This window comes from Cebus imitator, unplaced genomic scaffold (genome assembly GCF_001604975.1).
Source record: "Cebus imitator isolate Cc_AM_T3 unplaced genomic scaffold, Cebus_imitator-1.0 Scaffold0, whole genome shotgun sequence".
NCBI classification, from domain to species: domain Eukaryota; kingdom Metazoa; phylum Chordata; class Mammalia; order Primates; family Cebidae; genus Cebus; species Cebus imitator.
The window spans coordinates 14,495,050-14,506,028 of NW_016107315.1; the positions used below are offsets into that span (position 1 = coordinate 14,495,050).

General features: G+C 39.4%; 1 protein-coding gene across 1 annotated transcript; it reads left to right on the forward strand.

The window, feature by feature from the left end:
• Positions 1 to 9,018: 9,018 nt before the first annotated feature.
• Positions 9,019 to 9,719, forward strand: LOC108307645 (mitochondrial import receptor subunit TOM5 homolog). The gene has a single exon (XM_037736069.1). The coding sequence runs from the start codon at positions 9,071 to 9,073 to the stop codon at positions 9,224 to 9,226; it is 156 nt and encodes a 51-aa protein (XP_037591997.1). The 5' UTR covers positions 9,019 to 9,070; the 3' UTR covers positions 9,227 to 9,719.
• Positions 9,720 to 10,979: the final 1,260 nt, after the last annotated feature.

Genomic DNA, 10,979 nt, shown 5'->3' on the forward strand with positions numbered 1-10,979 from the left:
GCACCTTAGGCATTCTGTCATATGAAAACACAGTAAAAAGATGGCTGCTAATGAACCAGGAAATGCCCTCACCAGGCAGCAAATCTCCTGGCTCCTTGAGCTTGAACTTTCCAGTCTCCAGAATTGTGAAAAATAAATTTCTCTTGTTGTTTATAAGCTACCCAGTTCATAGTACTTTGTTAAACTAGCCCAAACAGACTAAGACAAGTGACATATGTACAAAATGAGAATATCAACAAAGATATCAAAATTATAAAAAGAAACCAAACAGAAATTCCAGCCAGCTATAGTGACTTATGGATGTAATACCAGCAATTTGAAAGGCCAAGATAGGCAGATCACTTGAGGTCAGGATTTCAAGACCAGCCTGGCCAACATGGTGAAACCCCATCTCTACTAAAAATAAAAAAATTATCCAGGAATGGTTGTGCAGGCCTGTAGTCCCAGCTACTCAGGAAGCTGAGGCAGGAAAATTGCTTGAACCTGGGAAGCAGAGGTTGTAGTGAGCTGAGATTTCACCACTACATTCCAGCGTGGGTGACACAGCAAGACTCTGTCAGAAGGAAGGAAGGAAGGAAGGAAGGAAGGAAGGAAGGAAGGAAGGAAGGAAGGAAGGAAGGAAGGAAGGAAGGAAGGGAAGGGAAGGAGGGAAGGAAGGAAGAAAATAAATCCTGGAATTGAAAACTATAATAATTGCAATAAATATTCACCAGAGATTCAACAGCTAATTTGAACAAGCAGAAGAAAGAATTAGCAAACTTTAGACTAGGACAATTAGAATTAGAACATCTGAAGAACAGAAAGAAAAAAGAATGAGGGAAAATGAACAGAGTTTGAGGGAGCTATGAGTTACCATGAAGCAGCCTAATATATGTATTATGGAGATCTCAGAAAGAGAAGAGAGAGAAAAAGGGGCAGAAAGATTATTTATTTGAAGATATCACGGCTGAAACATCCCAAATTTCATAAAAGACACACATCAACAACTCCAAGAAGCCAAATAAACTTCAAGTATGATAAACTCAAAAAGATCCACACCAAGACACATTATAATCAGTTCATTAAAAGACAAATAAAGAATCTTGAAAACAGCAAGAGAGAGACAACTCAGTAAGGAATCTTCAATGAAAATACCACACTTAGAAGATTTTTCTAGCACAGAAAGAAAAAAAAAGAATATCACCCAATTTTTCATCAGAAACCCTGGAAATAGGAAGGATGTAGTATGCATTTAAAATGGTGAAAGACAAAGAACTGTCAACCAAGTATTATATATCTAGCAAAAATTTCCTTCAAAATGAAGAAGTTAAGACATTTCCAGATAAACAAAAGCAGGCAGTATTTATTACCATTTAGACCTTCCCCACAAGAAATGAAAAGAGAAGTCCTTTTGATCAAAATTAAAGCATGTTAGATGTAACTCAAAGCTTTCTGAAGAGGTAAAGAGCTCTGCTAAAGAATTTAAAAGAAAAATATTTTAAAAATTATCATAAAGCTATATTATTGAAGAATGCTGTGGGTTGATTTGTGTTCCTTGAAAATTCATATGTTGAAGTTCTAACCCTCAGCACCTCAGAATGTGACCTTATTTGGAAATAAAGCCATTGCAGATATAATTAGATAAGATGAGTTAATAATGATGTAAAGTGGCCCCTAATCCAACATCACTGGTGTCCTTATAAAAAGGGAAAATTTGGAGACAGGCAGAATGACATAAGAAGATTAAATCAGAGATTAGGATGACATTTCTACAAGCCCAATCAGAGATTAGGTTGACATTTCTATAAGCCAAAGAATTCCAAATTTTTCCAGAAGATACGAGATGCTAGATGAGAGGTATAAAACACATTCTCTTACCACCTCAGAAAGATGTAACCCTACTGACATGCTGATCTCAGACTTTTAGCCTCCCAAATTGTGAGACAAGTTTCTCTTGTTAAAGTCACCCAATTTGTGACCATTTAATACAGCAGCCCCAGGAAACCAATGTAAGTACACAATCAGTATAAAGATGTAATTTAGGACATCAATAACACAAAGTGAGAGGGGAGAACAGAGCTATATGGGAGTAGAATTTTTGTATGCAATTGAAGTGAAGGTATTGATTCAAATTACATTGTTATAACTTTAGGATGTTATATGTATTCACTATAGCAGTCAGAAAATTATATCTATAGAATATATACAAAAGGAAATGAGAAGGGAGAAAAAACTATGTCACTATGAAAAAACTAAACACAAATGAAAGCTGTAATGGAATAATTAGAAATAAAAAAGCTAGAAACATAGAGAAAACAAATAACAAAATGACAGAAGTCCTTCCTTAGTAATTACATTAAATGTAAATTGATGGAACTCTTCAATCAAAAGAGATTGGCAGAATGAATTTTAAAAATACAATACAACTATGTGCTATCTACAGGAGGCTCATTTTAAATCTAAAGACACAACAAAGTTGAAGGTAAAATAGTGGAAGATGTTTCATGCAAATAGTAACCAAAAGAAAGCTGGATGTCTATACTAATAACAGACAAAATAGATGTTAACTCGAAGACTGCCTCAAGAGACAAAAAAAAGAGATTATGTATTGATGAAGGATGAATTCATCAAGAAGATATGCAATTATAAATATATATGAAGGAAAAAACAAAGACACAAAATGTATAAACTGACAGAATCAAAGGGAGAAATAGACAATTCCATAGCAATAATTGGAGACTACAATATTCCACTTTCAATAATGGATAGAATGACCAGACAGAAGGTCAGTAAGGACAAGACTAATAAAGACCCAACAGAAAACTTTAACACCACTATAAAACAACTAGATTTAACAAACATTTACAGAAAACACCACCTAACAACAGCAGAATACACGTTTTCTCAAATACACATTGAATATTCTCTAGAAGCCTTAGTCTATTTTGCGTTGCTATTTAAAAAAAAAAAAAAACAAAAAAACTTGAGACTAGATAAATTATGAAGAAAAACAGTTTATTTGGCTCACAATTATGCTCATTGGAAGGCACCTGGCAAGAGCCTCAGGCTGCTTCCACTCATGGTAGAAGGCAAAAGGGAGCTGCTGTATGTAGTAATCACACGGGAAGAGTTAAAGCAAGGTGGGGGACCATAGTGGCAGGCTCTTTTTACAGGCAGCAGGAACCAATTAATTGAGCAATAACTCACTCACTTCCAAGGGAAGTACTAAATTAGGCCCCCACCTCCAACTTTGGGATAATACTTCAATGTAAGGTTTGATTGGACAAACATCCAAACTATACCACTAGGATAGACCATATTTAAGGCAGCAAAACAATTTTTAAAGAAATTTTGTTTCAGGCTTTAGAGAACTCTAGGGAGAAAAAAAATTGAAACAGGCTCTTACTCTGTCATCCAGACTGGAGTACAGTGGCATAATCACAGCTTATTGCAGCCTCAAAATCCTGGGCTCAAGCAATCCTCCCACCTCAGTCTCTCAAGTAGCTCAGACTACAGCTGCACACCACCATGGCCAGCTAATTTTTATTTATTTATTTATTTATAATACAGATAGGGTTCCACTATGTTGTCCAGACTGGTTTTGTTGTTGTTGTTGTTGTTCTGAGGTGGAATTTCGTTCTTGTCTCCCTGGCTGAAGTGCAATGGTGCAACCCTGGCTCACTACAAGCTCTACCTCCCAGGTTCAAGGGATTCTCCTGCTTCAGCCCCTCGAATAGCTGGGATTAAAGGTGCTCACCACCACACCCTGCTAATTTTTGTATTTTTAGTAGAACGGGGTTTCACCATGTTGGCCAGGCAAGTCTCAAACACCTGACCTCAGGTAATCCACCCGCCTCAGACTCCCAAAATGCTGGGATAATAGGTGTGAGCCACTGCACCTGGCCCAAGCCTGGTCTTGAACTAGGCTCAAGGAATCTTCCCACCTCAGCCTTCTAAAGTGCTGGGATTACAGGAATGAGCCACTTTACTTGGCCAGAAAATTCTTAATAAATCTTAAGATTTAAATTATGCAAGGTGTCCATTCATCACAATGAAATAAAACTAGAAATTAATAGCAAAAATTCAAAAATATGTGGAAATTCAGCAATATACTTATAAACAACCAATGGGCCACTGAATATACAACAAAATGAGTTAGAAAATAACCTTGAGACAAATGAAAATAAAAACACAACATACCAAAACTTACGGGATGCAGTGAAAGCAGTGCTGAGAATGTGCAGCTGTAAATATATTCTTTTAAAAAGGTCTTAAATCAATAATCTAACTTTACATCTTAAGAAATTAGAAAAGACACAAATTAAACCAAATGCTAGCAGAAAGAAGGAAATAATAAATATTAGAGAGAATTAAATAAAATGTAGACTAAAAAAAAATACAGAAAATCAACAAAATCAAAGGCTAGTTCTTTGAAAAAATTGACAAAACTGACAAACCTTCAGCTAGATTGACTAAGAAAAAGACAAAGAAAACTCATATTACAAAAATCAAAAATAAAAGTGGGAGGCCAGGTGCAGTGGCTCACACCTATAATCCCAGTACTTTGGGAGACCAGGGTAGGCAGATTACCTGATGTCAGGAGTTTGAGACCAGCCTGGCCAACATAGTGAAACCCTGTCTCTACCAAAAATACAAAAATTAGCTGGGGTGGTGGTGGGCACCTGTAATACCAGCTACTTAGGAGGCTGAGGCAAGAGAAACACTTGCCTCCAGCCTGGGTGACTGAGCGGGACTCTGTCTCAAAAAAATAAAATAAGAGATGGGGGTCTCACTCTGTTGTTCAGACTGGCCTCTGACTCCTAGGCTCAAGGGATCCTCACACCTCAGCCTCCCAAGTAGCTGAGACTACAGCCAGGCACCAGCTTGCCAGGTTTAAAATGTGTTTTCATAACCCTCTTAGACTAACCGCTAAGTGTCATTTAACTTTTTTTTCCTAACCAAAATGTATTGAACACTAACCAAATGTCAGCTCTCTGGTAGGTCCCCAGCTTTCAAAGATACATAAAGGACTCTTCATAAAGAACTTTATAATCTACTTGGAAAGACATGGAAGTAAAATTAGCAGAGAATCCCATGTGATAAGTACCATGATATTGGCAAGGATAGGGACCTTGGGAAATACATTGATGGGAACTTTTAGCTTAGGTAAGAAATGTCTGGAAACACTGTTGAAAGAATGTAAGTGACCGAGCTGAGTCTCAAAGAACATGTAATCAGTTGGCCAGGTGAAATGGGGAAAGGGCTTCTCAGATAAGAGGAGTAACATGTCAAAACACACAGTAAAGAGAACATGAGAAGACTGAAAAAACATGGAAACTTACGAAGTCTGTAGAAATGGAATGGGAAGAAGAATATTGGAGAGCTGAACAAGGCTCAGAAAATTAATACCTTATGTGATAGCTCAACTCCTCATTTAAACAAGTGAGGCCTGATGAAGGACCTGACACAAGATAGTGGCAACAGTCACAGAGGCCAGTGGACAAGAGTCAGAAGGCCAGGCATGGTAGCACATGCCTGTAATCCCAGCTACTCAGGTGGCTGAGGCAGGAGGATCACTTGAGCCTAGAAAGTCGGGGCTGCAGTGAGCTGTGATCACACTACTGCACTTCAGCCTAGATAATAGAGTGAGACCCAGTCTGTACAACAACAAAAGTTTAATTAGCCAGGCATGGTGGCTCATGACTGTGATCTTTTTTTTTTTTTTTTTTTTGAGACAGAGTCTCGCTCTGTCGCCAGGCTGGAGTGCAGTGATGCAATCACAGCTCACTGCAACCTCCACCTCTTGGGTTCAAGAAATTCTTCTGCCTCAGCCTCCTGAGTAGTTGGGACTACAGGCATGCACCACCATGCCCAGCTAACTTTTGTATTTTTAGTAGAGACGAGGTTTCACCATGTTGGCCAGGATGGTGTGGTCTTAACTACTCAAAAGTCTGAGACAGGAGAATTGCTTGAGCCCAGGAGGTCCAGGCTGCAGTGAGCTATGATTGTACCACTGCACTCCAGCCTGGACAACAGAGTTAGTCCTTGTCTCTAAAGAAAAAACGACTCCGAAGACCAGTGGCCAGCTGGATGTGGGTGAAAGGAAGACTCTCACTCAGGTTTCTATCCTGGGAAACTTGGGTGAGTGGTGGCACAATTCATAAAAATTAGAAACCTAGAAGAAGAAATAGTTTTGATAAAAGGGGCATAAGTTCTGTTTGGTTTTTTGTTTGTTTGTTTGTTTGTTTTGAGATGGAGTCTCGCTCTTTCACCCAGGCTGGAGTGCAATAGCACAATCCCAGCTCACTGAAGCCTCCACCTCCCGGGTTCAAGCGATTCTTCTGCCTCAGCCTCCCGAGTAGCTGGGATTACAGGTGCACACCACGCCTGGCTAAGTTTTGTATTTTTAGTAGAGACGGGGTTTTGCTATGTTGGCCAGGCTTGTCTCGAACTCCTGACCTCAAGTGATCTGCCTGCCTCAGCCTCCCAAAGTGTTGGGATTACAGATGTGATTCACCACACCTGGTCTTTAGGTTCTGTTTCGAAATGTTGTATTAGAGGTGATTGTGGGCAGAAACAGATGGCTATTTAGGTGTGGAATTTAGGGAAAAAAAGCCTGACATACAGCTGTAGATTGGAGAGTGCACTGGACAGAAAGGAGGATCTGCCTTAAGTTAAAGGAATTAATGTCTAAATGTAGAATCCCATTATTAGAAGTAAGTCTACCCTTTCCACAGCAGGGGAGATTAAGGAATGGAGCAGCTCCGCTATATGCCATCGACATCAAATCACATGGGCAGATGCTCACTCAACATTGTGTGTAATAAAGCTTGTTAGAAAAAAACTGAGTATGGATAATCCTGGAAGCTTTCCAGACTGGGTTTCATTTTGAAGCAAGAGGACTTCTAATACATATCTTGCCTGTGGCAAAGCAAAATGCTAAATACTTCTTATATTTGAGATCAATTCTTTGAGAATCTTGTCAGCAACCAGAAAAGCACAGCTTACCAAAAAAAAATGAAACAAAATAACATAAAAATAAAACAAGTGTTGGTGTGTTCTATTCTTTTTAAATGGGCATTCATGATCAATTTCCCCACATCTGTTGCTTCCTTCTACTGTGGACAGAGATTCTTCTTCATAAAAGGTAGCTTCTAATATGCAGAATTCCTAAGGAACTGAATCACATCATATATGGAAAAAGAATGGGCTTTGGAGTAAGAAAATCCTAGTTGAACCCTGCTCCAACCAAGTACATGGTCATTGGCAAATTCATGTATTCACTCATTCATTCATGCAACGAACATGTGCAGAGCACATTTTATATGTCTTATCCTATATACATATAATCCTGAGTAAAATGTCACAGTTCTTGCTCACAGACCAGTGAGAGGGAAGACATACAAACACAATTAGACAATAGTGTCTGTGCTGGAAGGTGAGGAAGATGGTGCACCTGACTGTTTCAGTGAGACTAAAGAGAAGGAAGAAAAGGTAGGGAAGGAGGTAAGAACTATGAGAGAGTAAAGGGCCCTGGGGACACAGGAAACATGGAGAAATTGACAGGGAATTCCCAGTAGAAGGAACTACAAGACCAAAGTCAAGGAGACATAAAATAGTATGGAGTTGGATTCCAGGAGCAGCAAGTCATTTTTGATAGTTGGACAGTAGGGTAGGTCATGAGTGACAGAGATGGGTGACAAGGCTCGATGCACAGTCAGAGGCAAGATGATGTGCACTTTGCCTATTTTGTTGCCAGAAGGTACCATCGAGGCATGTTCCTCACTTTCCACTTAAGACTCTAAAAATCCAACTCTCTTTGGTAAAAAGCTCTTTTTCATTCTATTGCTGTCTCCTACTCTCTGCCTAAGAAACTCCCACTCATTATTTGGGGACCTTGACCTTGTATGCATAGGCTTCTCACTAAATTCTGTGGCATCCTACATTAATCAGGGTTCTCCAGGGAAACAGAACCAATAGGATATATATGCACAGAGGGAGATATTTATGTTAAGGAATTGGCTCACACAATTGTGGAGACTGTCAAGTCTGAAATCTGTAGGCCAGCAGGCAGGAAACTCAGGCAGGGTTTTTTAATTGCAGTCTTTTTTTCTATCTTTCTTTATATAGAGACAGGGTCTCACTCCGTCACTCAGGCTGGAATACAGTCACGCAATCATAGCTCTGGACAGCCTAAAACTCCTGAGCTCAATTGATTCTCCCAAGATTCCTGAGTAGCTGGGACTATAAGCATGTACACCATACCTGGCTAATTTTTAAAACATTTTTTTTGTAGAGATGGAGTCTTGCTATGTTGCCCAGGTTGGTCTTGAATTCCTGGCCGCAAGTGATCCTCTCACCCTGGACTCCCAAAGCACTGGGATTACAGGTACATTGCAGTCTTGAGGCAGAATTTCTTCGTTGAGAAACCTCAGTCTGCTCATAAGGCCTTCAAGTAGGTGGATAAGGCCCACCCACATTACTGGGGGTAAGCTAGTTAATCAAAGTCATTTAAAAAAAAAAAAAAAAGATTATAGGACAGGTGCAGTGGCTCACCTGTAATCCCAGCAATTTGGGATGCCAAGATGGTAGGGTAACTTGAGCCCAGGAGTTCAAGGTTACAGTGAGCCATAATTGTGCTACTGTACTCCAGCCTGGGCGATAGAATGAGATCCTGTCTCTCAAAAAAAAAAAAAAAAATTAATCACATCTTTAAAAAAAACTTTACAGTGACATCTAGACTAGTGTTTGACCAAAAAAATGGGCACCATAACCTAACCAAGTTGACATACAAAATTAACCGTCACACACTCTGTTGAGATTTCAAACTTTCTGGATATATCAGGCAGGGGCGTAGCAGAAAACAGAATTCACTGAAATGAATTTTATGGAAGAACTATTTTTAAAGGTATCATCAGATTTTTTCTGAGACAGCGCCTCACTCAGATTTAAAGCAACAAAGAAGAGGTGCCAAGTTACCTGTCAAGAACTGCAAAGAATCTGAGATTGTACCTTATTTGAAAGCTAACATGAAGACGGCCACTGGGAAGAACAGAACGGGGTGGCTTAAGGCGGTTAAGTCAGAGCCGCAATGTTCCGGATTGAGGGCCTCCTGCCGAAGCTGGACCCGGAGGAGATGAAACGGAAGATGCGCGAGGATGTGATCTCCTCCAAACGGAACTTTCTCATCTACGTGGCCCTGCTGCGAGTCACTCCATTTATCTTAAAGAAATTGGACAGCATATAAAGATGGGAGATCACATATGATTGCATGATATGAAGAGCCTGGTTACAGTTTCTACTCTTCTCTGCAAGTGAATAGGCCCAGAAAGGTGTAAGAGACTCTGAATGGACATAAAATTTCTGCTTGTTAAGAACAAGTTTGGCTCTGGTAACTGACCTTCGAAGCTAAAATATAAAACTATTTGGGAAGTATGAAATGATGTCTCATGATCCTGGTATACCCTTATCCTTGTGACATTTGGCCTCTGTCAATACTGGTATAATTGTAAATAAGGTCAAACTCCGTTTTTAGCAACTATTAAGGGAGCTAAGTCTGAAATGGCACTGTCTTGTCAGTCATTTCTGTTTACCTTTTTCTTCTGTCTGGAGTGTGTTTGTGAGGAGTCCCTTATAATTAGTTATGTTTTATGGAAATCAGCACACAACACAAGGACACATTTAAGCACAGGATCATTAGTCTATGTTTTTAACAAACGAATTGATTAAGAAAAAAAAAAGAAAGCTAACAAGATAGCCTATTAGTTTCACAGGTGCTGGTAGAAGACATGATGCTCCTGGGTCAACATGAAGGACAGTTTATTGCTTATAATAACGGCAGTGGCCAAAGCATCAGCACCTTTTTTTTTTTTTTTGAGACAGAGTCTCACTCCGTCACCCAGGCTGGAGTGCAATGGTATGATCTCGGCTCACTGCAACCTCCACTCCAGGTTCAAGCAATTCTCCTGTCTCAGCTTCCCAAGTAGTTGGGACTACAGGTATGTACCACTACACCTGCCTAATACAGTTATGTGTTCACTAAGAGCTGGAGGCCTGGAAAAGAGGCCACCCTTTAGGAACTTCAGTCATAGACAGACACAGCACCAGAGAAGCAATGCTAAAGCAGGGAAATAATGGGAAAGAAATATTCCAGTCTCTATCTTCCACTTTGATTTTTGGGCAGTGACTCCAAATGGCCAAATCCAACATGAAGCCAGCTAGAAAGAAAATCTCGTAATACAGTTCATAGGGGTCAGTATCCCCGTGTTCAAAGCAGCACTGGGAGAAAACTGGAGAATGTATCTGAGATAATGGAGGAGAATGGTACGATTGATGATTGCTTCAATAACTTAGCCTGAAAGTTTCTTGATTTTCTGGGATTAAATCAGCCTCACTCCACTCCCTCTATTTAAATCACCCTCTCTCAAGGTTACATGGAATTTTTCAACATACAGGACTCCTCCACCTCCAAAATATTAAGCCTCAATCTGCCAGTCTTTGACCACAACTTTCTAAACCTCTAGCTGGCTGGCTCTTTTTTTCTCAGAAGACCTGCTTTGTTTTGAACGCCACTGTTTCTTGCATTCCATTTGTTTTTTTTTTTTTTTCCTGTTCCTAACTTCCTTCTTGTTAAATTACTCCATTTGTTAATGATTTCAGAAAGAGTCTCTGCATGATGAACACTCAGTCTTTTGACTATCTGAAAAGGTTTCTATCCTAGCCACCATCTCAAATGATAGTTTAGCTAGGTATATAATGTTAGTATCCTGCTTATTTCCTCTCAGAACTTTAAAGATATTATTATTCCAGTGTTTTGCAGGGTTTTTTTTTTTTTTTTGGCTGCTGTTCTTAATGATGAAATACCAATTTAATGTGTAGTTTGTATATATGTAACCCTTGTCTTTGGTGTCCTTGAGTTTTTCTGTAATGTGTTTAAATAAGGGTTGCTAGAATTTATTCTTTCATAAGTTAGCTTTCTTCAATTTGAGCAATCAAGTTTT